This window comes from Carassius gibelio, chromosome B19 (genome assembly GCF_023724105.1).
Source record: "Carassius gibelio isolate Cgi1373 ecotype wild population from Czech Republic chromosome B19, carGib1.2-hapl.c, whole genome shotgun sequence".
In the NCBI taxonomy this organism is placed as follows: Eukaryota; Metazoa; Chordata; class Actinopteri; order Cypriniformes; family Cyprinidae; genus Carassius; species Carassius gibelio.
The window spans coordinates 2954790-2980673 of NC_068414.1; the positions used below are offsets into that span (position 1 = coordinate 2954790).

Here is a 25884-nt window from a genome sequence, read left to right on the forward strand (position 1 = left end):
TGGCCAACAGGAAGTTTTAAATACTTTGGACACGATGTAATTTTTTTTTTTTTTTAGTCATGCCTTGCTTTTAGTCTGCTTTTAGTTCTAGTCTAGCTGCTGCTATTAGCCATGTCGGCTTTTAGTTCTAGCATTGCTCGTGCTATCAGTCATGCCTGCTCTTAGCTTTTAGCTTGTAGCTTTGCTACCTAGCTTTAGCTTGTAGCATCTAGCCATGCGGTAGTCATCATTGTTCTTTGAGCGCGGTTCCAGCGTGCCTGCCTGCTGCTACTATGAGAAGGAACACAACCTAGTCTCGTCAAACTTTATTTCTTTTCTTTTCCGTTTGAGAGTTTCGTGTTCTGAGTTAAGTTTTGTAACGTCCATTCAACTTCAACCAGCGAACACGACTCTGCACTTTCAGCCAACGCCCAACAACCACGGGCTTCCCAAGACGTCACTTCAGAGACTGAACTTCCAGCCAATCAACGACCTCGGGATAGCCCTTTCACCGAGGCTCCTTCTTCACAGGAGATGCAAGTAACTTTACCTCCAGACTGTGACCTTTACTGGTGTATCTAATATAATTTTAACCTCATTGAGGAACTCAATGCGAGCGCTAATTACGTGATTGATGGTTGTTCATGTCTATGCAATTTAACGTATTGCTGTTAACTTGGGATTCCATATTTCCATTCTCTTAAACTCATCTTTCCCTAACTTTCGACCTTCCTGCAACTTGTGTGAATGTGTGTGTGCGTGCGTTTATGTGTTAGATTAGTTTATATGTCTTAGATTTATCTAATAAAGCCTTATTCATATTGAAAAGAGAAGTATCTTGTGTTTTGTGCTTACAAGTTAATGTCTTAAACTGCCGATCTTGTTACTGTGCTAATTGATAGTGTTTTCACTATAGTTTGGATATTAGTATCCAGCGCAGATTTGATGTTAAACGGCTCGTTCACTGAACCGCAGGCGCGTCTCCGTGAACAGCCGTGAAACAGTGATTCTGTTCAAATTCCCTTTAAAATCTTAAATGATTCCCTTTGAGCTAAATTGACCTGTTTCCCTTACATTTATTATGGTGGAGAATGCGGGCAGTTTAATCTAAATTGTGAGCATAAACCAAGTTATTTAATCTTTGATTTTGCTAAAGGAATGAAAGATGAGAAGCTTGCGAGACGTGCGTGTTTGAGAGTGTGACGTAAGCAGCGCGCGCCCTCCCGCTTGAATGAAAGGAGCTAGAGGAGACTTTAACTCGAGTCCGTCTCCCCTTTGTTAACAGCAGTAAGTGAACTTAAAAGTAAACATCTGAGATCGTACAATAAGGTAGAAATTGAGCGTGTTCCTCATTTGTGTAATGCCTTGTTTTATAGCTGATTTGATTTCACTGCGTGTTCCAGTGTCTCAAACGCTATCTCAGTCACTGTTTGCTGAACGGAGCTAAACTGTTAGTGTTTCAAAAGGGATATAAATCGGTGAATAAAGAATAGTTTTGAGCGGGTTCCTCAAGCTATTTATCAAAGTCCCCGTATTCATATTGTTTGATTGCCAGTGCGTGTTCCACTGGCGAATCAAATTTGATATTCGACTCCCCTAAGTTAACGTTAAAACATTAGAGAACAATGTTTGCCCATTTGTATCCGTTCACAAAGTGAATGCAATCTCGCGTAACACTGCGTGTGTCCGAGAGTAATTTGAATGGGAGTGTTTTAAAAGCTTGATCAAGTAAAGTTTAACTGTGTACCAACAGCGAAGGAAAACTTTTATGTTTGTGTCCAGAAAAACTGGCACGGAGATTCAAATTGCTGAGATTGATATAACTGTGTTCCCTTAACTACAGCAGGAAGCTGCTATTTGAATTAAGATAAATTTAACTCTATACAAACTGAGAGTTTAAGTGCCACATCGCAAAACCAACTGAAAGGCGGTGTTGTTATTTGTACAGTGTTGAAATGAGCCGACATTTCATGTAACATGCTTAACTGTATTTGCAACAATGCAACGATTCATGTGCTGATCCACTAGAATGTGTTTTGGTTGCCATAGTGACGACCGTGACCCGGAAGCCTAACGTACTTCCGGAGCAACTCTGAACTGTGCACGCGCAGCGCACAAACTCTGCGGTGTCGCTAAGCTAACGAAACCATTGCATTTACATTGAAGTCTATACTAAAGCCACTAGCCTCAAAGGTTAGCCGTTAGCATTACCATCCAGTGGTAGAATAATGTGTGTTTGGGCAACGCTGACGTGATTTAACCATTTTCAACATCTTAACTAACACTTGTTAGTCTCTTTCTTTTTATCGCTCTGTTTTCTCACTAGACCACTTATTTTCATTTTACTAGAAAGGGAAATACTGACTCACAATTATTAATTGTCAAATTGAAATTTAATTGAAACATTAAATTTATTTTGAATCATTTAAAATTTCCCTCTCAGATCATTTCATATGATCTTTTATTTCTAGTATTCTCTTTTGGGTCTTATTATTTTAGGAATGAATAAGCCTTGAACTTTGGAAGTTTAAGTAAACTTATTCTTCCTAATTTATTTATTACCCATCTGAATATATGCTATTCAGACCTTTACTTATTTGAATGCGTTTTACCCCTCTTCCTATTTTGGTTATACACTTAACCACTATTGTTTTACTTATTGATTTCTTTTTTTTTTTAATTTCATTTTTGCATATTTTGCCCATTTATTAATTTTTTTAATTTTACTTTTTCTTACCATTTCTTTACTTTGTGTATCCTAGCCTGGGAACGACAAACCTGAGCCCTAAAAGGAGACATTGTTATCCCTCACTACGAGTTCAAATAAATTAGAAAGACAACTCTCTTTCATTTAAAGTTTATTTTGTTTGATTAGTTGTGCAGCAACTAACACAACGCTCTCCTTGTAGTTGAGGTAACCGCTTCTGAGACTTACCATCTCCGTCCTCTCTCTCCTTTACTTTCCTCTTCTCTTTTTACATTTGTAGGACATGTAAGAACCATCAATCAATTCTAAGTGAAGTAAATACACAATCGTGCCAAAGACAACGAATCATCCTTATGAATTTGATTGTAATCATCCTCTCATTTGTTCTTCCTAACCTCCCTACATTTGGAAACGCAATCCAAGTTTTAGCATCTCATCCAACGTTGGGATCAATTTAATAGAGATACGTGTTGAGCAACTGTCGCCTTCGCTGACTCCCTGGTGAGCGGTCCAACTGAAAGGTGTACGGTGTCAATCCTGTCAGACTAAGAAAAGAGATATCAGAATTATTATTGTATTCTTTTGTCCAAAGCAAGAAATATAATAATATTGTTTATGTTTTTGATAACATTTAATTGGAAAAAAATAATTTTCCTCATTTGAAAAACAGAAATTTTGCTTGTCATTTGAATTTGTTTTTCACCTCTGTCTCTCTTTTCCTCTTCCTCATTAGAGTGACAAAGTCTTCGCATCTCTAGTCTACTTAGACACCCTGAGACCAACACAGTCATCACCACATTTCACTAGTGGTTCACAATCACTGATACAACACTTAGTTGTCCCACCACAAATAGGCTTTTACTCCACACAGATCTGTGTCAGTCTCTCTTCTCCCTAGCATGCCAACATGCCGCAGACTGCAGACCCCATTGCCCATGGGGAAGATGTGAACTTTTGGCTGAGAGGCATGACAGACAGCCTCACTCCAAAGACATTTGAACTGTTATTATTTTTAATAATAATCCTAATCCTGAGAAGATTCCTGACACAAGAAAAACAAACACGAGGAGCTAGTCAAGATCACAAGCTCACAAAGCTATGCCTTCACAACCCAGCTGAAACTGAGCGACAAGCACATCACCCACCTTCAAGAGGAGCTGACACGTGCTCAACGTCGCATAGACAAGCTGGAAGTGAAAGTTCAAAATCAACTCAAAGCACCCAGCGAGAGGGAGCAGGATACAACAGAACAAGTTATGAAGCTCCAAGCAGCCCTGGCAGCAGCTCAGCTCGACCAGCAACATGCAACGGCTGCTCAGAAAGACCTGGTAAACAGACTCCAGTATGAACAGCTACTGGAGAAAGCCAAGATAGACATCAGAAACAAGAATTCTGAAATCAGTGCTTTGAAAGACCACCTTGAAAGGTACAGAACTGAAATGGACAATCTGACCCAACAACTAGATGATACCAACGATGAGCTCTACCTGGTCAGAAAAGAACTCCAAAATGCTTGCAAGCACAAACTAGAGCCAAGGAAAGAGAAACATCTCTTAACCTCATCACTGCTGAGCAGAGCAGAGTCCCACGCCCAAGAACTGGCATATGACGAAAGGAGCGAAGGGCCACAACCCAAAACCTCACCTGCCTTCGCCACACAACCCTTTCCTGCCAACGAAAGAAAACCTCCCGTCCAAGGCCTTGAAGCTGCACACGGGATGACCATCAAAGACCTCAACAAGCTGTCTAAAAACATCAGCAGGTTCAACCCGAACTCCACAGAGAGCCTCGACATCCAAGCTTATCTGCGAGATATCGAATTTCACCTGGAAGTGAGACCTCATGTGACTGACAGAGACTGGTTATACCTCCTTAGAGCCACGTCCAGTTCCGAGGTACGAAACTTTCTAGATCGACAGCCCAGTCAAACCAAGTCAAACTACCAGCGACTTCGTGAGGTCCTGATTAAAGAGTTTACAGACCCAGAGTCTGAACATGGACTGTTAACTGCCTTGGAAACCAAACAAGGTCGTCAAGAGACTCCACAAGCTTACTACAACCGACTCCGACAAGCCTACTTTGGTGCACACAACAGCCCTGACCTTGAAGAGGATGTGAACTTCAAAAGCCTCTTCCTAAGAAATCTGCACCCTGGAGTCAGTCACCATCTAGGTGTCATGGCCTGTCCGAACTCCATGACCATCCAACAGTTGCGTGACCTAACACAGAAGGCCTATAACAAGCAGAAGGTGGCCTCAAAGAAAGGTAACAAAACATCCACACTCTTGAACTCTGTCAACAAAGACTCAAGCCTTGCACTGGACGACACCCAGTGGCATCACAACACCAGAGTCTTCCATCAAGAGCACAGAGAACGTGACGCCCATATCCACGACCGCTTTCAGCCCATCTGCTGGAAAAATCCATGGGACCAGCCACGTTTCTCAAGAAACCAAAAGGATAACATCTGGAAACCTAACCAGAGATCCAAAGGTAATCACCTGACTCATCCAAGAGCAACTCGTGTGGGTAAGCGACAACAAAACCCACCTCAGCACCACTCAGACATGCACAGTGCTGAGTATGCACAAGAACATAACCACTTACCATTAGAAGACACAGAACAAGTCATGGAACAACTAAGAGAGTTCTTTCAAGACAATTTACATGCATATGACCACAAAGTTGAGTCATGCTCGCTGTGACCAGCGACAGAACGGAAGGCCGGTGATCACCTGGTGCACCACATCAGAGATGACAAGCACCTGTTCAACAACAACCCAGAATGAACAAGTCTTTCACGGCCAACTGTTGATGAAAATCTGAGGTACTAAAGGACATCACCTCAGTCACTAACAAACTGTCAAATGAACTCCAACTCCAAGTTCCAAATTCCCTGTCTGTGCAACAGCAACCACCAGAGCACAGAAGGTCAGAAAGTCTGCTACAGCCAGAAGGCATCACAAGAAGAATGCAACATAGGAGACAAGTTTTGCAACTCAGCTTCACACAGCCATGCCAAACTGCCTCCGACTGTCTGCTAAAGAACTTCCTGCCTTGCTGGACTGACCCCTCATTAGACCATGGACACGCCCTCATCCAAGCCAAGGATGCTGAGAGCCAGTCTTAAGTGACATGCTAGAAAAAGGGGGAGACAACACAGACTTGAACAGATCTGACCACACATGCACTACACCAGTAATACACAACATTACCTACACCCAGAGGTAAACACATCTACTGATAACACAGTCAACAAACATATTCTTCCCACAGGTAGAATATCCAACTTTTAGTGTAACAAAGTTACACATACCCACCATGAAGAAACGTGCAGCCATCCTCACAATAGGTAGAACACCTGACACTAAGTTAAGGTTCATGACACACTAGCTGCACCTGACATCCTAGCTCAATAGTAGTTGTAACCCATGCTAGGAAAACCCACAGCAGCCTTGTTTTGTTTTGTTCTTCTTCTACCTATCCTTCTCCTTCCCCTCTTTCCTGAGTAGGTGAAATGCCTAGACACCCTGCGAGGGTCGAAGGTCTGATATTAGGATTGACTCGCAACACCTAATATCCGCCAGCCACTCTAAACTGAATGGAAGCCAGAGAGCTCCATGCATGAAAGGTCAATTCATTGAATTGAAATGAAATTACTAGAAAACTAATGGTAAACATGTAAAGTAAGACAACCTAGAAGAACCAAACAAAGTTAACCACAAATTTGATTGATGAATCAAAATAAAAACAATTTCCAAGACGATCTAAACTATCCTCAATGTGCTAAACTACATTGACTAATTGAACTTAACCACGTGTACCTAAATAACCTGATGCCTGCACCAGTACAGTAACTGTCATGGAGGTGTTGTCTTGCTGTTTGCTGTGTTTGTCTGCTTCTTCTGCCTTTGTTTCTCCAGCGATCGACGATGTCTTCACCTAAACACCTCGCCGATCGAAAGGGGGATATATGTAGCAGAAATGAGTCAAATCAGACAAATCAAAGAGTCTATCAGAGCTGTGTGCACTGAAACATGAGCTGAATTCCTCAGGAAGTCATAAATCAGTTCTAGTGCCACAGGAACTAAGCAAGATAACCAACCAACCAACTTGTTCACACAACAGCTTTCAACATAAACACCAATAGAACAATTATTAACAATTTTAATTCGAAGAAGAGATTGTCAAATTTATTGTTCGTGATTGAAATGCAACGCTGGACATCACATGGAAACCCAGGAGATCAAGTTAAATACTTGCATTGACTCCCCCCCCCCCCCCAGCCAGTGAAACCAGACTGAAATTCCTAAGGGGGAAGGGCTTTAAACCTTTGTCTTCACAGAAAAGTCCTTTGCCAGAGAATGGCAAAGAAACTGCTTTTTATACATTATATATGGACCAGAATGAACTCAAAAAAGACTTATGAATGAATCATTCTATTGCTTAACTCCATATTCATTTACGTGTAACCCACACATTTGACTATCATGTATAATCACTTATTGTGTATGTCTTTTGATAACTATAGGATACCTAGTCATGTCTAGTATTCAAATAATCGCATTTTCTTGCTTGATATTGTCCTGACAATCATTTATTTGTAAAATATATCATAATCATGTTATAGGAATCATGTCCAAAATTAGACCCTGTGAGGCAAGAACCACATGCTTGGTAAGATAAACAAATGATTTATGATACCCAAGACTCAAGAACATATCTGATTGGTCAAGGCAACATTTGAGGGGTGGCCAACAGGAAGTTTTAAATACTTTGGACACGATGTAATTTTTTTTTTTTTTTAGTCATGCCTTGCTTTTAGTCTGCTTTTAGTTCTAGTCTAGCTGCTGCTATTAGCCATGTCGGCTTTTAGTTCTAGCATTGCTCGTGCTATCAGTCATGCCTGCTCTTAGCTTTTAGCTTGTAGCTTTGCTACCTAGCTTTAGCTTGTAGCATCTAGCCATGCGGTAGTCATCATTGTTCTTTGAGCGCGGTTCCAGCGTGCCTGCCTGCTGCTACTATGAGAAGGAACACAACCTAGTCTCGTCAAACTTTATTTCTTTTCTTTTCCGTTTGAGAGTTTCGTGTTCTGAGTTAAGTTTTGTAACGTCCATTCAACTTCAACCAGCGAACACGACTCTGCACTTTCAGCCAACGCCCAACAACCACGGGCTTCCCAAGACGTCACTTCAGAGACTGAACTTCCAGCCAATCAACGACCTCGGGATAGCCCTTTCACCGAGGCTCCTTCTTCACAGGAGATGCAAGTAACTTTACCTCCAGACTGTGACCTTTACTGGTGTATCTAATATAATTTTAACCTCATTGAGGAACTCAATGCGAGCGCTAATTACGTGATTGATGGTTGTTCATGTCTATGCAATTTAACGTATTGCTGTTAACTTGGGATTCCATATTTCCATTCTCTTAAACTCATCTTTCCCTAACTTTCGACCTTCCTGCAACTTGTGTGAATGTGTGTGTGCGTGCGTTTATGTGTTAGATTAGTTTATATGTCTTAGATTTATCTAATAAAGCCTTATTCATATTGAAAAGAGAAGTATCTTGTGTTTTGTGCTTACAAGTTAATGTCTTAAACTGCCGATCTTGTTACTGTGCTAATTGATAGTGTTTTCACTATAGTTTGGATATTAGTATCCAGCGCAGATTTGATGTTAAACGGCTCGTTCACTGAACCGCAGGCGCGTCTCCGTGAACAGCCGTGAAACAGTGATTCTGTTCAAATTCCCTTTAAAATCTTAAATGATTCCCTTTGAGCTAAATTGACCTGTTTCCCTTACACGCTGAACCGCCTCTTCAATTTAGTCTCTCCCACTTTCTTGCAACAATCACAGTCCACATAAATGATAGTGGGAGGATCAACACCAGCACTCCGGTATCGCTCCATGAGCCCTGCAGCCATGAGGTCTAACCCAGCCCCTTCATTCGCAGTCAGGACACTCATCAGCACCTGACCTATCTCATTGCCCACTGAGGTAAGCCACTGTGCTGTGCCTTTCGCAGGCCCGCTCAACTTCTTGGTGATCTGAAAGAAACAATAAGCATAGCAAATAATACAACATGCATCCAAATCAGTTACACTGAAAAAAATAAAGCTCTCTTGGTCTAACAATACATTATAGATAAGGGTACAGTCAATTAAGCAGCTTATCTGACCTTCTTAGTTGAATCCATTTTTAAGATTGATCCATACGTGGATGTTATGCTGGCCTTTATGTGATCGAGCCTGTTGAGAATGTCCTGACTATATACAGTGAGGAGCCATTTGTAGCTGGGTACTGAAGCAAGTGGTGGTGGCTCCTGGAAGTGCAGCGGATGCAGGCCACGATTATCAAAAAAGGCCACACACTCTGATGTGTACCGAAGCGCACGTTTCAACCACTCCTCACTGTGGTTCTCTCTCAGCTGGCCGATGATCCTCACTGGGCCATTCCCCATGCCCCTCTCACGCAGCAAGCGAAGAACCCGAATGTCACAGGCATACCTTGGAAAAAAGCATTCATTTAAGTATCTTATTATAAGGTATCTAATTATTGTAGGAAATATTTATCAGAAAGGGTAGCACATAAGTGAAAATGACTGCAAAATAATTACTTGCGTGTGAGGATGACCCTGAATTCAGATCGATGGGCCAGGTCCAACTGCTGCAGCACAGCTTGACTCCAGGACAGATAGCTGGTTCTACACCTGGTGCAGATCAGGGTCTCTGTCACCAGGTTGTAGTATCTGTCAATGTCTAACACCTGTCGTACCCTCCTGTGCAGTCCACCACCACACAGCTGTTGCCTGGCACAGGCAGGGTTAGTACACTGGAGCCGCACCTTCCACAGCTTATATGGCATCCAGAGCAAGAGACGCTGTGAAAAAAACCTATCAGGTGTTGGAGCTTGGTGGTACAACAGGGCTGGTGGTGGGGGGTGATACCACAACTGTAGGTTTTCACGCAGCTCCAGCTTTCCCTTTGCACCAACCCTAAAAAGTGCTTCTGACACCCACTTCTGGTCTTGCTGTGGCATTGTCTGTGGCCACAGAAGGGGGAGATCTTCTGGCTGAGATGAGACCTGCTGATATTATAAAAAACACTGGTTTAAATAAAAGCTAAGAGAGCATTAAATGATGAAGACATGTATATATTTTGAATGAGATCTTACTGGGCTCCTCACAACAGTATTCTCAGAAACAGTTGATGGCGTTGCTGTTTTTTTGATGCGTTGTGAACTCTGAGGTGGAGGAAGGAAGAAGGAAGAGGAGGACTGGATGACGGGCTGATGAGGTTTGGGGGATGGAGGAGGATGAGGATCAGAGGGTGGACATGAAACTGTAGCTGAACTGGAGTGCTCTAACATCTGTGGAGTCAAACATTATGAATAATTTATTAAGGGGATTGCCATGTTTTTAATACATTAAAATTACATAGTGATAAAGTCATGATGACATTATAAAAGTCTTGATGTCTTTTAATATTAACCTGAGAGGTTTTCCTCTGGGTGCTCAAATTAGGTTTTGCTGCTGCCACATGTGAGCCTCCAAACCTTGACTTTTCAAACTAAAAAGATTTGTCATGGTTAGTGATAACAAAACCCTAACACTATAGTTAAAGGTTGAGATGTTTCAGTATCTGCAGTGATGCATGCAATAGTGTGGTCTGCTTACCATTGACAATGTCAGTTTAGGTCTCTTTGCAGGACATGACACATCGCTGACAGAGGGTGTGCTTTGGGCCGGGGTGCTCTGTGATGCTTCCCCTGTGACTGGTGGATGAACCTGTGACACATGCATAAAGTACAAAACAGTCTTCCTAATGTGATTTTAGATATAAAGACACATTGATGTTGCAAACACATCTATCTATTTATGCAACTTGAACCAGGCTAATTGAAGTTACCTTGTGAAAGCCACAAATACATGTCTGAGCTTCCTTCAGAAGAGTGGTCTGTCCCCTCATTTGCAGAGGGCACTTTTCTATCTGTGAACATGAATTATACCTCTGACACTGGATCTCAAAACAGCAATAAGTCATCATAATTATATCAATATAACATTGTATTTACATGTAATTACTTAACCATACACATAAATAAAAATACCACAATGTATTGTCAAAAAAGTTTGTTAGTTTGCCCATGAATCTAGCTGCATAACTTACCTTCTGATACATCTCATGCCATCTTTTTTGTCGGGGAGAAGGTCTATTCCCCTGTGTAGATGGCCAAACTCCTGTTTGGGCAAAACTCTCCAGACGCGCAAGCCATTCAGCATTACTCATGCCTTTGTGAGACTTAGCTGAAGCCATGTCGTTGCCTGAAACACTACATAACACGTTACACTAACTGCCATTGTAGCCTGTAGCATTTACCCTCCTGTTGTGTTCATTTCATGATAGCTAGTTGTGTTCCTGGTCCAGAACGACCGCCATATTATAGCAGATTATAAGTTCATTATAATACACATATTATCTTACATATAACATGTTGTGATTTATTTATTTATTATTTAATGCCATGTCAGCAGCAGGGGCTATATTCATGCCAAGAGGAAACATTTCAATTGCACAATTCAGTCATATATATAATGTCAAAACAATTATATAACATTTATATATATATATATATATATATATATATATATATATATATATATATATATATATATATATATATGTTTGTATGTATGTGTGTATGTTTGTACAAATATAAAAAAATACATATAATAAGATTATAACAAGAATAAAAGTATAAGAACAATTACATAGAGTCTTAACAAGTTGTGATAGATCTTTCTATTATGGCTGTATGTCTCAATGACCTAGGCTCATACAACACGTTTATGAGTATAAATAAATAAATAAATATATAGCATTATGGATTAATTTGACTAAAACAAATACTCAGATTAAACATATTGTGGTCTTTCAACTGTGTCCATGTGATAAGGGCATGAACCTGAATGTATAAACTTATCCATTCACTTCTTTTGACTGGTCATAACATATGTACAAACATATAACATACGTGTAAAAGTTAAACAAAACATTAACATTTTCCAAATTTATTTTGTGTGTTCAAATGCCGCATTTGGAAAAAGCTGTAGAACCTTATTACAATTAAATAAAAAGCATTTTTTTTTTCATTGAGAAAACTTGTTAATCGGTTAAATTCGACATATTTACAGTTACGTTAGCTCCGGTCGTAATAGTATTTACACATCAGTGACAGTTGACGTTACGTAGTATCAAGCGGTAATCATAGGCTAATTTACATGGCCAATCTTGCTATTCCTAAAGAACAAAAATCCTAAACCATTTCATTCATATCAAGATATAAATAACATACATGAGCGGAATGTAAATAATTTAACGTTACCTGAGCGGAGATTACATGCAATTGGCGAGGACGTGCGTGATTGGTGTATGAGAAATAGACCTTGCCATTTCATTGGACGCGGAAAAATAGAGATCGCAACGTGATTGATTTATAAAAGATAGAAGTCGTAACGTGATTGGTTTTTAAAAGATAGAAGTCGTAACGTGATTGGTTTTCAAAAGATAGAGGTCGTAACGTGATTGGTTTTCAAAAGATAGAGGTCATAACGTGATTGGTTTTTAAAAGATAGAAGTCGGCATACTATTGGATTAATTTTACAGACTTGTGGTTGTCAGGTACCGCCATTTCGGCCACAACAAGCTCCTGCTTAGCAAGCAGGGATTTCAGTGAGATCACCCTACTCTTTGTCACAGGAGAAGAGCAGAGCAGAGATGAGCCCCCAGACAATAAAAACAGCTGGCCAGTACGGGGATCGAACCCGCGACCTTGGCGTTATTAGCACCACGCTCTAACCATCTGAGCTAACCGGCCTACCTTAGCCATCTGCCTCTACCCGATTGAATAAAAAACTGCCTCAATGTTAGTGAACGCAATGAGACAACAAAGCTTCACGTTTTATCCCGACCAAGGGGTCGTCCGGGATTTGAACCCGGGACCTCTCGCACCCAAAGCGAGAATCATACCCCTAGACCAACGAGCCTTCCTGTGCTGGGCTGAGAAAAAAGAGCTACTGCAGCATCAATAAAAGAAGGAACATGAACTAACGTGGAAGCAATCAAAGACCTCGAGACAGTGTTAAAGGCTAACGAACGCAAGTTGGCCTCTTAACTGACCTAAAAATGTGGCTGTATCTAACATGTAGAGGGATGTTAGGGAGGACAGCTGAAACTGTCAGATGTCACTTAGACCAGCGGTTCTCAATTCCAGTCCTCGAGCCCCCTGCTCTTCAGATTTTGTATGTTTCTCGTATAGCTTCAGACATTTGTTCCATTCAAACGTAAGTGCCCTGAGAAGTGGACATCACATGACATCCCTCCGTGATTCAAGTTCAGAGCGTATGTGTACGTTCAGTTCAAAGTGACTAACACAGAGGTGTACAGAGGTATACAGAGGTATATGATGTCACACTTGTCCATGTGTGAAGACGTTGCGCAGCGCAAATCCGTGAACCAATGTTCCAAAGTGAAGTAAACTTCGACGGATTTCCCCTGCTCAGGGAGTGGGGAGCAATGAACACTGTGTAGGGACCATGTCAATCGCAAGGAGCTCACTTCTAATGAGCTGATTATCCAAATCAGGTGTGCTAACAAAGAGAGACATGCAAAATATGCAGACCTTTGGGAAGCGAGGACTGGAATGGAGATGCGCTTCCTTATTCTTTAAGTCAGTGTGAGAAAAAGAGGTGAGAAGTTGTCTGCGTGACCCGAGTGATGCAAGGTGGTCTGCATAATACAAGAATCCGCACATGCATACTGGCGTAACAAGACCGAGAAGGTCCTTTAACACAAAAGCTAAATCTCTTTGTTAATTCGACAACACAATCGCGGCCAGTGCAAAGGTGCAAGCCCAGAGGAGGGACGGCCTCTTTGCATCAAGCCGGTCATTCGCAGCTATGCTCGTCATTCTTGAAAGGCCAGGGGAATTAGCTCAAATGGTAGAGCGCTCGCTTAGCATGCGAGAGGTAGCGGGATCGATGCCCGCATTCTCCAAGTTGGCTCCTGCCCTTTTACTCACACATCCCTAAATCAGTGGTTTTCAATCCTGTCCTGGAGGCATCCCTGCCCTGCACATTTTGCATTTCCCCTCATCTAACACACCAGTTTCAAATCATCAGCTCATTAATAGAGACTGCAAGACCTGATTTGGGTGTGTCTAATAAGGGAGACATACGAAATGTTCAGGACAGGGTTGCCTCCAGGAAAGGTTTGAAAACCATTGCCCTAAAGAGACCGACTGAGCACTGACGCAATGCTGCGACACTCCCACGTTAGCTTTTTTTGGGGCTCACAGCTGCCAAAAAGTATTTCAGACATGGTCCTGTGCAAATTGGTTGCAAAACATTGCCATTTTACACACAGTTCCCTAAAGCAGTGGTTTTCAAACCTGTCCTGGAGGCACCCCTGCCCTACACATTTTGAATGTTTCCCTCATCTATCACACCTGTTTCAAATCATCAACTCATTGATAGAGACCGCAAGACCTTATTTGGGTGTGTCTAATAAGGCAGACAATCAAACTGTGCAGGGCAGGGGTGCCTCCAGGACAGGTTTGAGAACCAGTGCCCTAAAGAGACCGACTGGGCATCGATGCAATGCTGCCACAGTCTCTACGTTAGTTAATTTTTTTGGACTCAAAGCTGCCAAAAAGTATTTCAGACATGGTCCTGCGCAAATTGGTTGCAAAAAGTGGTCCCACCGCGATTTGAACTCGGATCACTGGATTCAGAGTGCTAACCAATACACCATGAAACCTTACCTGGAGCAGCCGTTGCTCACAGGGCCACAAAGACTGTCACCAGTGCCAACCTAGTGCTGTTTTTATCTTTTCCTGCGGCAAGAAAGCACACAGGTTCCACCGAGATTCGAACTCAGATCGCTGGATTCAAAGCCCAGAGTGCTGACCATTACACCATGGAACCGAAACTGCTTGTTTGGTGGCCAACTGGGAAACAGATAGCTCCGTGGCAGTGGGGAAGCAGTTATACAGAGAAGTTGGAACCCAGTGATTTTTGGTCACTGGCCCGCCTCAAAAAACGGAAAAGAGTGAGAGATTTTGCCGAAACCCGGGATCGAACCAGGGACCTTTAGATCTTCAGTCTAACGCTCTCCCAACTCCGCCAAAGCTGGGGAACAATTGTCTGTATAAGAAGGGGGGGGAGAGGGGAGAGAGAGGAAGAGAAGCGCGAGAAATTCAGGAAATCGTAGGTTCGAATCCACGCTGTCACATAAAGTTATGCGTGTATTTGTTAAAAATCGTAAATCGATTGTTTCGTGTCCAAGTTTGATTTTAAAAGTAATGTATTTGAATTTAATTATTGTTTCGTTTCTAAGATTGATTTTGACAGTAATGTTTTTGATTTAATAATTCTTTCGTTTCTAAGATTGATTTTTATTTTATTCTCATTATCATTATCATTAGTCAAAGTGCATTTATTAAGGCAATCATTTCCTGTGGCAGTAGGGACAAAATAACCTCCTTATTACGGCATTCACACTTTATTGTATCATATTACTTACTGCAAAGCTACACGTGACACTGAATTTAACTGTAAACTGAATGTCATTACATTCAATAAAACAAATAAATACAACACACCAGTCAAAGAGAAATATATTTATTAACTATATACATATTTAAAAAAATGTAGGAAAAGTACTAAATTCAATATAAAATTAAGAATTTTAAGTTCACACGCTATATAAAATAAGTACAAAAAAATATATAAATATATACATCAAAATCTACACATTTTGGTATTTTACTTTATACTGCTTCCTCTACACATAAACCTTTCTATAATAATAATAATAATAGTTTAACTTTATTTAATATGTATATATATTTCCATATGTATTATAGTGTATTCACATACATACCCACATGTTTATAATAATAATAATAATAATAATAATAATAATACAAGATAAAAAAAAGTGCACAGTATAACTCTTTAACATTAAATATGGCTGGAAGATAAAAAACAGAACAGATCCAACCAAGAGAACAAAATGAATGTATCACACATAAATAAATGAGTTATCTTCTCATAATCTGTAACCACTGCTCCTTCGTAATTGTTTCTTTATTAGGGCAATATATTTTGCCTTTGTACTGGCTATGGCCAGTTTCTTGAGTACGAAATTGGCCACACTTTCTGCACGAATTTGCTTTTACAGTGCGATTGTACGATCGTTTGGTTGGAGTGGCTGTGTCATTTGCAGGTGGCTCAGAGGAAATTGCTCCAGGGTTAATGGTGGAAAATGGGGCTGGGCAGGGCACCAGAAACATCTGAGACACAACAGGGGCAGTGGGTGTGTCAGGAACCAATGGGTGTGGTGCTGTCGGCCTGGGACAAATTGTCCTTAGCTGGCTGGACGTGGCTGAATGCTGAGGGTGTACGGCTGATGGCCAGATTGAAGTTGCTGTGGCAGATGTACAGGTAGCTGAGGGCGCAATCTTTCTAAACTTTGTCTTTGCCTGTCCAGCTGTGTCTGGTGGCATCTGGTAGGTATGCAACTGGTGGCTATATTGTGGAGGCACAACAGGCTGTACTCGTGCTGGAGGCAAAACATCCAAAGCCACTGGACGTGCCTCTGGAAGGTCCAGCCCTTGCAACAGCAAGGAGACCTCCTGACCCTTTAAACGGTTATTGTGCCATGTCGTAAGGGTCCTCTGATTTACCTCAACTAGCTGAAGGGTTGTGTCACTCATCACCGTTCCATTGCTCAGGATTAGCTGCCGAATTTTTCTGTAATCACGAAGAATGAGATCCCATCTAGACAGACATTCTGTCCGCTGTTTCTTGGGGCTTCGGTGGATGTTACATAACCTTATGAAAATCATTTCAACAAGGCGACAGCAATTAGGCCACTGTGCTGGAGAGCCGCTAGAACCCAAAACACACCTTTTTGTGCTGTCGACACCAGGAGTGAAGACAGCTTTCTTTTTTGGGGACCTAAAACGTCCTGTAAGTAGCCTGTCTTGATGACGAGCAGCATACACCACCCTGTCTTTATCAAATTTGTCCAGGTTCTGCCACAGACCCACAATGGTCGCAACTTGTTGGTTGGTAAGTGTGAGGCTTGTCTGTGTGCGCAGCTCCACCAGACACTCTGCCAACGCATCCACCCGGTCCATTCCAGGAATGCAGTGTTCGTCAACAGCCTGGAAATATATAACTGTTGGTTAGGTATTTACATGCTGTTAAGTAAGTTTACTGCTTAATGGCAGATAACTAAATGAGTGACAATTCGTATAGAAAAGGAAATTTTACCATTGCTGAGGGCACTGGTGTATCTAAAGGATCCTGGACACTGGGTACTGGTGCAGCTGAAGGAGCCCGGACTCTGAGCAGTGGTGGAGCCTGGACACTGGGCAGTGGTGGAGTCTGGACACTGGGCAGTGGTGCAGCTACACTGGGCACTGGTGCAGCTGAAGGAGCCCGGACTCTGAGCAGTGGTGGAGCCTGGACACTGGGCACTGGTGCAGCTGAAGGAGCCCGGACTCTGAACAATGGTGGAGCCTGGACACTGAGCAGTGATGCAGCTACACTGGGCACTGGTGCAGTTGAAGGAGCCCGGACTCTGAGCAGTGGTGGAGCCTGGACACTGGGCAGTGGTGGAGTCTGGACACTGGGCAGTGGTGTAGTTTGGACACTGGGCAATGGTGGAGTCTGGACACTGGGCAATGGTGGAGTCTGGACACTGGGCAGTGGTGGAGTCTGGACACTGGGCAATGGTGGAGTCTGGACACTGGGCAGTGGTGGAGTCTGGACAATGGGCAGTGGTGGAATTTTGACACTGGGCAGTGGTGCAGCTGTAGGAGCCTGGACACTGGGAACTGGTGCAGCTGGTAGAACTGGTGGACCTGAAAGGACTAAGTCATCTGATGCCACAAGATTTGCCACTGTGGCTTCCTCTCCAAAGAAATCAATGAAACCCTCATCCTTTTCCACTTGCTCCTCCACATCTATCTCCTCCAGCAATTGAGAGGTCCTATCAGAGGTAGGGCACATGTCCTCCAGGGGCTGACTATTCTGCCTCAACAAGTACTGTACTCCAATGAGCTCCCCTGAGGAAATATTTGTAACAGGAAACATTTTTAATGGAAATTATGCAGAAAGGTTTATTTAGAAATGCAGTAAATATTTTGTTGTCCACTTCTGTATGAACAATATATATCTAATTCAGAGGGTATCATAAAAAGACAGGATTACTCTATATTCTACTATGTATTTTATTTTCTGCCCTGAAACCTAGAACACAGAATAATGTATAAATATTCTGGTAGTATAATTTTTCTCTGATATGTCAAAATTACATTATTATTGTCCAAAAGCACTTGTAATTTTACCAAAAACATGCTACATCATGAGCTGCATTTATCAAAATATTTTTACCTGTGTATACTGCAGGTGGAGTGAAGCTAGGGACCAATTTCCTGCCATACAACTTATTGTAGTTCTCATTGACAGAGTAAAACAGCTCCCCTGTGTAAGAGCGCAGAGTTGAACCTCCATCTGCAACAGCAGCTTCAGCCCGGTCCTGATTCCAGCGTAATAAACCTTCCAGGAGATAAATCTGGAAGTTCAGGCTGTTTGCGCTGTTCCCTAGAAAAAGAAATAGAAAGCCAAATATTGCTTTGAGAAAATGCAAAACATAAAATTTAATCTGCAAATATCTTGATAAACAGGAATTAGTGGCAAAATGTGGTATATTCTGACATGACAAACCTGGAATAAATCTGTTTAGGTGGCAGTGAAATGATTCCAGGGATGTGGAGCCTCTGGCACAACGATAAGTTTTTAGAACCACCCCACCCTTGCTTGTAGTTCCAGTTTCAGTATAGAGCGGCACATTTGGAGGGTCTTGGATACAGGTGATGTGCCGCCTCTGGACATTCCAGATGTGCTGCATTCTCACACTGTCAAGTAGAGGAACACCAAGAGCATCATTCCCCTTGCCACCCATGAGCTCTCTGATGAGCATATCAAGGAGGCGGAAAGTGGTTTCTTCTCCCCGTGTTCTCCTCCTGCAGTGCTGGAGCAGCTCAGCTTTAGTTAAATGATGGTCCAGTTCTGCCTCCGACAGAGTAGGCCAGCCCTGTTGGATGAGTTGCTCCCTTTTGGCCTGTCTCAGCAGAGTGAGATCCCCTGCATCCCACTCAAAAATACAGGATGACAGCCTTGCCATAAAAGTAGGGTACAACTGGTGGGCGTCAGTGGTGCACCCTACTGCCAGACGTCGCATAAAATGCCAAATGTCTAGGCGGACGATGACATCTGGCCAGCCGCTGAACCGCCTCTTCAATTTAGTCTCTCCCACTTTCTTGCAACAATCACAGTCCACATAAATGATAGTGGGAGGATCAACACCAGCACTCCGGTATCGCTCCATGAGCCCTGCAGCCATGAGGTCTAACCCAGCCCCTTCATTCGCAGTCAGGACACTCATCAGCACCTGACCTATCTCATTGCCCACTGAGGTAAGCCACTGTGCTGTGCCTTTCGCAGGCCCGCTCAACTTCTTGGTGATCTGAAAGAAACAATAAGCATAGCAAATAATACAACATGCATCCAAATCAGTTACACTGAAAAAAATAAAGCTCTCTTGGTCTAACAATACATTATAGATAAGGGTACAGTCAATTAAGCAGCTTATCTGACCTTCTTAGTTGAATCCATTTTTAAGATTGATCCATACGTGGATGTTATGCTGGCCTTTATGTGATCGAGCCTGTTGAGAATGTCCTGACTATATACAGTGAGGAGCCATTTGTAGCTGGGTACTGAAGCAAGTGGTGGTGGCTCCTGGAAGTGCAGCGGATGCAGGCCACGATTATCAAAAAAGGCCACACACTCTGATGTGTACCGAAGCGCACGTTTCAACCACTCCTCACTGTGGTTCTCTCTCAGCTGGCCGATGATCCTCACTGGGCCATTCCCCATGCCCCTCTCACGCAGCAAGCGAAGAACCCGAATGTCACAGGCATACCTTGGAAAAAAGCATTCATTTAAGTATCTTATTATAAGGTATCTAATTATTGTAGGAAATATTTATCAGAAAGGGTAGCACATAAGTGAAAATGACTGCAAAATAATTACTTGCGTGTGAGGATGACCCTGAATTCAGATCGATGGGCCAGGTCCAACTGCTGCAGCACAGCTTGACTCCAGGACAGATAGCTGGTTCTACACCTGGTGCAGATCAGGGTCTCTGTCACCAGGTTGTAGTATCTGTCAATGTCTAACACCTGTCGTACCCTCCTGTGCAGTCCACCACCACACAGCTGTTGCCTGGCACAGGCAGGGTTAGTACACTGGAGCCGCACCTTCCACAGCTTATATGGCATCCAGAGCAAGAGACGCTGTGAAAAAAACCTATCAGGTGTTGGAGCTTGGTGGTACAACAGGGCTGGTGGTGGGGGGTGATACCACAACTGTAGGTTTTCACGCAGCTCCAGCTTTCCCTTTGCACCAACCCTAAAAAGTGCTTCTGACACCCACTTCTGGTCTTGCTGTGGCATTGTCTGTGGCCACAGAAGGGGGAGATCTTCTGGCTGAGATGAGACCTGCTGATATTATAAAAAACACTGGTTTAAATAAAAGCTAAGAGAGCATTAAATGATGAAGACATGTATATATTTTGAATGAGATCTTACTGGGCTCCTCACAACAGTATTCTCAGAAACAGTTGATGGCGTTGCTGTTTTTTTGATGCGTTGTGAACTCTGAGGTGGAGGAAGGAAGAAGGAAGAGGAGGACTGGATGACGGGCTGATGAGGTTTGGGGGATGGAGGAGGATGAGGATCAGAGGGTGGACATGAAACTGTAGCTGAACTGGAGTGCTCTAACATCTGTGGAGTCAAACATTATGAATAATTTATTAAGGGGATTGCCATGTTTTTAATACATTAAAATTACATAGTGATAAAGTCATGATGACATTATAAAAGTCTTGATGTCTTTTAATATTAACCTGAGAGGTTTTCCTCTGGGTGCTCAAATTAGGTTTTGCTGCTGCCACATGTGAGCCTCCAAACCTTGACTTTTCAAACTAAAAAGATTTGTCATGGTTAGTGATAACAAAACCCTAACACTATAGTTAAAGGTTGAGATGTTTCAGTATCTGCAGTGATGCATGCAATAGTGTGGTCTGCTTACCATTGACAATGTCAGTTTAGGTCTCTTTGCAGGACATGACACATCGCTGACAGAGGGTGTGCTTTGGGCCGGGGTGCTCTGTGATGCTTCCCCTGTGACTGGTGGATGAACCTGTGACACATGCATAAAGTACAAAACAGTCTTCCTAATGTGATTTTAGATATAAAGACACATTGATGTTGCAAACACATCTATCTATTTATGCAACTTGAACCAGGCTAATTGAAGTTACCTTGTGAAAGCCACAAATACATGTCTGAGCTTCCTTCAGAAGAGTGGTCTGTCCCCTCATTTGCAGAGGGCACTTTTCTATCTGTGAACATGAATTATACCTCTGACACTGGATCTCAAAACAGCAATAAGTCATCATAATTATATCAATATAACATTGTATTTACATGTAATTACTTAACCATACACATAAATAAAAATACCACAATGTATTGTCAAAAAAGTTTGTTAGTTTGCCCATGAATCTAGCTGCATAACTTACCTTCTGATACATCTCATGCCATCTTTTTTGTCGGGGAGAAGGTCTATTCCCCTGTGTAGATGGCCAAACTCCTGTTTGGGCAAAACTCTCCAGACGCGCAAGCCATTCAGCATTACTCATGCCTTTGTGAGACTTAGCTGAAGCCATGTCGTTGCCTGAAACACTACATAACACGTTACACTAACTGCCATTGTAGCCTGTAGCATTTACCCTCCTGTTGTGTTCATTTCATGATAGCTAGTTGTGTTCCTGGTCCAGAACGACCGCCATATTATAGCAGATTATAAGTTCATTATAATACACATATTATCTTACATATAACATGTTGTGATTTATTTATTTATTATTTAATGCCATGTCAGCAGCAGGGGCTATATTCATGCCAAGAGGAAACATTTCAATTGCACAATTCAGTCATATATATAATGTCAAAACAATTATATAACATTTATATATATATATATATATATATATATATATATATATATATATATATATATATATATATATATATATATATATATATATATATATATATATATATATGTTTGTATGTATGTGTGTATGTTTGTACAAATATAAAAAAATACATATAATAAGATTATAACAAGAATAAAAGTATAAGAACAATTACATAGAGTCTTAACAAGTTGTGATAGATCTTTCTATTATGGCTGTATGTCTCAATGACCTAGGCTCATACAACACGTTTATGAGTATAAATAAATAAATAAATATATAGCATTATGGATTAATTTGACTAAAACAAATACTCAGATTAAACATATTGTGGTCTTTCAACTGTGTCCATGTGATAAGGGCATGAACCTGAATGTATAAACTTATCCATTCACTTCTTTTGACTGGTCATAACATATGTACAAACATATAACATACGTGTAAAAGTTAAACAAAACATTAACATTTTCCAAATTTATTTTGTGTGTTCAAATGCCGCATTTGGAAAAAGCTGTAGAACCTTATTACAATTAAATAAAAAGCATTTTTTTTTTCATTGAGAAAACTTGTTAATCGGTTAAATTCGACATATTTACAGTTACGTTAGCTCCGGTCGTAATAGTATTTACACATCAGTGACAGTTGACGTTACGTAGTATCAAGCGGTAATCATAGGCTAATTTACATGGCCAATCTTGCTATTCCTAAAGAACAAAAATCCTAAACCATTTCATTCATATCAAGATATAAATAACATACATGAGCGGAATGTAAATAATTTAACGTTACCTGAGCGGAGATTACATGCAATTGGCGAGGACGTGCGTGATTGGTGTATGAGAAATAGACCTTGCCATTTCATTGGACGCGGAAAAATAGAGATCGCAACGTGATTGATTTATAAAAGATAGAAGTCGTAACGTGATTGGTTTTTAAAAGATAGAAGTCGTAACGTGATTGGTTTTCAAAAGATAGAGGTCGTAACGTGATTGGTTTTCAAAAGATAGAGGTCATAACGTGATTGGTTTTTAAAAGATAGAAGTCGGCATACTATTGGATTAATTTTACAGACTTGTGGTTGTCAGGTACCGCCATTTCGGCCACAACAAGCTCCTGCTTAGCAAGCAGGGATTTCAGTGAGATCACCCTACTCTTTGTCACAGGAGAAGAGCAGAGCAGAGATGAGCCCCCAGACAATAAAAACAGCTGGCCAGTACGGGGATCGAACCCGCGACCTTGGCGTTATTAGCACCACGCTCTAACCATCTGAGCTAACCGGCCTCCCTTAGCCATCTGCCTCTACCCGATTGAATAAAAAACTGCCTCAATGTTAGTGAACGCAATGAGACAACAAAGCTTCACGTTTTATCCCGACCAAGGGCTCGTCCGGGATTTGAACCCGGGACCTCTCGCACCCAAAGCGAGAATCATACCCCTAGACCAACGAGCCTTCCTGTGCTGGGCTGAGAAAAAAGAGCTACTGCAGCATCAATAAAAGAAGGAACATGAACTAACGTGGAAGCAATCAAAGACCTCGAGACAGTGTTAAAGGCTAACGAACGCAAGTTGGCCTCTTAACTGACCTAAAAATGTGGCTGTATCTAACATGTAGAGGGATGTTAGGGAGGACAGCTGAAACTGTCAGATGTCACTTAGACCAGCGGTTCTCAATTCCAGTCCTCGAGCCCCCTGCTCTTCAGATTTTGTATGTTTCTCGTATAGCTTCAGACATTTGTTCCATTCAAACGTAAGTGCCCTGAGAAGTGGACATCACATGACATCCCTCCGTGATTCAAGTTCAGAGCGTATGTGTACGTTCAGTTCAAAGTGACTAACACAGAGGTGTACAGAGGTATACAGAGGTATATGATGTCACACTTGTCCATGTGTGAAGACGTTGCGCAGCGCAAATCCGTGAACCAATGTTCCAAAGTGAAGTAAACTTCGACGGATTTCCCCTGCTCAGGGAGTGGGGAGCAATGAACACTGTGTAGGGACCATGTCAATCGCAAGGAGCTCACTTCTAATGAGCTGATTATCCAAATCAGGTGTGCTAACAAAGAGAGACATGCAAAATATGCAGACCTTTGGGAAGCGAGGACTGGAATGGAGATGCGCTTCCTTATTCTTTAAGTCAGTGTGAGAAAAAGAGGTGAGAAGTTGTCTGCGTGACCCGAGTGATGCAAGGTGGTCTGCATAATACAAGAATCCGCACATGCATACTGGCGTAACAAGACCGAGAAGGTCCTTTAACACAAAAGCTAAATCTCTTTGTTAATTCGACAACACAATCGCGGCCAGTGCAAAGGTGCAAGCCCAGAGGAGGGACGGCCTCTTTGCATCAAGCCGGTCATTCGCAGCTATGCTCGTCATTCTTGAAAGGCCAGGGGAATTAGCTCAAATGGTAGAGCGCTCGCTTAGCATGCGAGAGGTAGCGGGATCGATGCCCGCATTCTCCAAGTTGGCTCCTGCCCTTTTACTCACACATCCCTAAATCAGTGGTTTTCAATCCTGTCCTGGAGGCATCCCTGCCCTGCACATTTTGCATTTCCCCTCATCTAACACACCAGTTTCAAATCATCAGCTCATTAATAGAGACTGCAAGACCTGATTTGGGTGTGTCTAATAAGGGAGACATACGAAATGTTCAGGACAGGGTTGCCTCCAGGAAAGGTTTGAAAACCATTGCCCTAAAGAGACCGACTGAGCACTGACGCAATGCTGCGACACTCCCACGTTAGCTTTTTTTGGGGCTCACAGCTGCCAAAAAGTATTTCAGACATGGTCCTGTGCAAATTGGTTGCAAAACATTGCCATTTTACACACAGTTCCCTAAAGCAGTGGTTTTCAAACCTGTCCTGGAGGCACCCCTGCCCTACACATTTTGAATGTTTCCCTCATCTATCACACCTGTTTCAAATCATCAACTCATTGATAGAGACCGCAAGACCTTATTTGGGTGTGTCTAATAAGGCAGACAATCAAACTGTGCAGGGCAGGGGTGCCTCCAGGACAGGTTTGAGAACCAGTGCCCTAAAGAGACCGACTGGGCATCGATGCAATGCTGCCACAGTCTCTACGTTAGTTAATTTTTTTGGACTCAAAGCTGCCAAAAAGTATTTCAGACATGGTCCTGCGCAAATTGGTTGCAAAAAGTGGTCCCACCGCGATTTGAACTCTGATCACTGGATTCTGAGTGCTAACCATTACACCATGAAACCTTACCTGGAGCAGCCGTTGCTCACAGGGCCACAAAGACTGTCACCAGTGCCAACCTAGTGCTGTTTTTATCTTTTCCTGCGGCAAGAAAGCACACAGGTTCCACCGAGATTCGAACTCAGATCACTGGATTCAAAGCCCAGAGTGCTGACCATTACACCATGGAACCGAAACTGCTTGTTTGGTGGCCAACTGGGAAACAGATAGCTCCGTGGCAGTGGGGAAGCAGTTATACAGAGAAGTTGGAACCCAGTGATTTTTGGTCACTGGCCCGCCTCAAAAAACGGAAAAGAGTGAGAGATTTTGCCAAGGGCTCGTCCGGGATTTGAACCCAGGACCTCTCGCACCCAAAGCGAGAATCATACCCCTAGACCAACGAGCCTTCCTGTGCTGGGCTCAGAAAAAAGAGCTACTGCAGCATCAATAAAAGAAGGAACATGAACTAACGTGGAAGCAATCAAAGACCTCGAGACAGTGTTAAAGGCTAACGAACGCAAGTTGGCCTCTTAACTGACCTAAAAATGTGGCTGTATCTAACATGTAGAGGGATGTTAGGGAGGACAGCTGAAACTGTCAGATGTCACTTAGACCAGCGGTTCTCAATTCCAGTCCTCGAGCCCCCTGCTCTTCAGATTTTGTATGTTTCTCGTATAGCTTCAGACATTTGTTCCATTCAAACGTAAGTGCCCTGAGAAGTGGACATCACATGACATCCCTCCGTGATTCAAGTTCAGAGCGTATGTGTACGTTCAGTTCAAAGTGACTAACACAGAGGTGTACAGAGGTATACAGAGGTATA

The 25884-nt window shown here is 42.2% G+C and overlaps 2 protein-coding genes and 9 non-coding genes across 11 annotated transcripts; 2 read left to right on the forward strand and 9 right to left on the reverse strand.

The window, feature by feature from the left end:
• Positions 1–8486: 8486 nt before the first annotated feature.
• LOC127979558 (uncharacterized) lies at positions 8487–11284 on the reverse strand. The gene is made up of 8 exons (XM_052585092.1): positions 10857–11284; positions 10596–10676; positions 10364–10474; positions 10179–10256; positions 9862–10056; positions 9305–9774; positions 8867–9194; positions 8487–8735 (listed from the first exon to the last, which is right to left on the reverse strand). Exons 1-8 carry the CDS (start codon positions 11001–11003, stop codon positions 8487–8489), a joined length of 1659 nt encoding a protein of 552 aa, XP_052441052.1. The 5' UTR covers positions 11004–11284.
• Positions 11285–12490: 1206 nt separating this feature from the next.
• Positions 12491–12564, reverse strand: trnai-aau (transfer RNA isoleucine (anticodon AAU)). The gene has a single exon. It is a non-coding gene; the product is annotated as a tRNA-Ile (tRNA).
• Positions 12565–12661: 97 nt separating this feature from the next.
• trnap-ugg (transfer RNA proline (anticodon UGG)) lies at positions 12662–12733 on the reverse strand. Its single transcript has one exon. It is a non-coding gene; the product is annotated as a tRNA-Pro (tRNA).
• A 936-nt stretch (positions 12734–13669) lies between these two features.
• trnaa-agc (transfer RNA alanine (anticodon AGC)) lies at positions 13670–13742 on the forward strand. The gene has a single exon. It is a non-coding gene; the product is annotated as a tRNA-Ala (tRNA).
• Positions 13743–14599: 857 nt separating this feature from the next.
• On the reverse strand, positions 14600–14671 carry trnaq-uug (transfer RNA glutamine (anticodon UUG)). Its single transcript has one exon. It is a non-coding gene; the product is annotated as a tRNA-Gln (tRNA).
• A 272-nt stretch (positions 14672–14943) lies between these two features.
• LOC127979559 (uncharacterized) lies at positions 14944–21835 on the reverse strand. Its single transcript, XM_052585093.1, has 12 exons — positions 21408–21835; positions 21147–21227; positions 20915–21025; positions 20730–20807; positions 20413–20607; positions 19856–20325; positions 19418–19745; positions 18485–19286; positions 18152–18361; positions 17027–17823; positions 15928–16917; positions 14944–14970 (listed from the first exon to the last, which is right to left on the reverse strand). The coding sequence occupies exons 1-12, from the start codon at positions 21552–21554 to the stop codon at positions 14944–14946; spliced, it is 4236 nt and encodes a 1411-aa protein (XP_052441053.1). The 5' UTR covers positions 21555–21835.
• A 1238-nt stretch (positions 21836–23073) lies between these two features.
• Positions 23074–23147, reverse strand: trnai-aau (transfer RNA isoleucine (anticodon AAU)). The gene has a single exon. It is a non-coding gene; the product is annotated as a tRNA-Ile (tRNA).
• Positions 23148–23244: 97 nt separating this feature from the next.
• trnap-ugg (transfer RNA proline (anticodon UGG)) lies at positions 23245–23316 on the reverse strand. The gene has a single exon. It is a non-coding gene; the product is annotated as a tRNA-Pro (tRNA).
• Positions 23317–24252: 936 nt separating this feature from the next.
• trnaa-agc (transfer RNA alanine (anticodon AGC)) lies at positions 24253–24325 on the forward strand. The gene has a single exon. It is a non-coding gene; the product is annotated as a tRNA-Ala (tRNA).
• An 857-nt stretch (positions 24326–25182) lies between these two features.
• Positions 25183–25254, reverse strand: trnaq-uug (transfer RNA glutamine (anticodon UUG)). The gene has a single exon. It is a non-coding gene; the product is annotated as a tRNA-Gln (tRNA).
• Positions 25255–25395: 141 nt separating this feature from the next.
• Positions 25396–25467, reverse strand: trnap-ugg (transfer RNA proline (anticodon UGG)). The gene has a single exon. It is a non-coding gene; the product is annotated as a tRNA-Pro (tRNA).
• Positions 25468–25884: the final 417 nt, after the last annotated feature.

Bases quoted from the DNA above. Each gene is read 5' to 3' on its own strand.
- LOC127979558 (XM_052585092.1), bottom strand. From the start codon at position 11,003: ATGGCTTCAGCTAAGTCTCACAAAGGCATGAGTAATGCTGAATGGCTT. The intron at 10,475-10,595 runs GTAACTTCAATT...CATGTGTCACAG, and splicing joins GTATTTGTGGCTTTCACAAG to GTTCATCCACCAGTCACAGG. The intron at 9,775-9,861 runs GTAAGATCTCAT...TTATAATATCAG, and splicing joins ATACTGTTGTGAGGAGCCCA to CAGGTCTCATCTCAGCCAGA.
- LOC127979559 (XM_052585093.1), bottom strand. From the start codon at position 21,554: ATGGCTTCAGCTAAGTCTCACAAAGGCATGAGTAATGCTGAATGGCTT. The intron at 21,228-21,407 runs GTAAGTTATGCA...TCATGTTCACAG, and splicing joins GGCATGAGATGTATCAGAAG to ATAGAAAAGTGCCCTCTGCA. The intron at 20,326-20,412 runs GTAAGATCTCAT...TTATAATATCAG, and splicing joins ATACTGTTGTGAGGAGCCCA to CAGGTCTCATCTCAGCCAGA.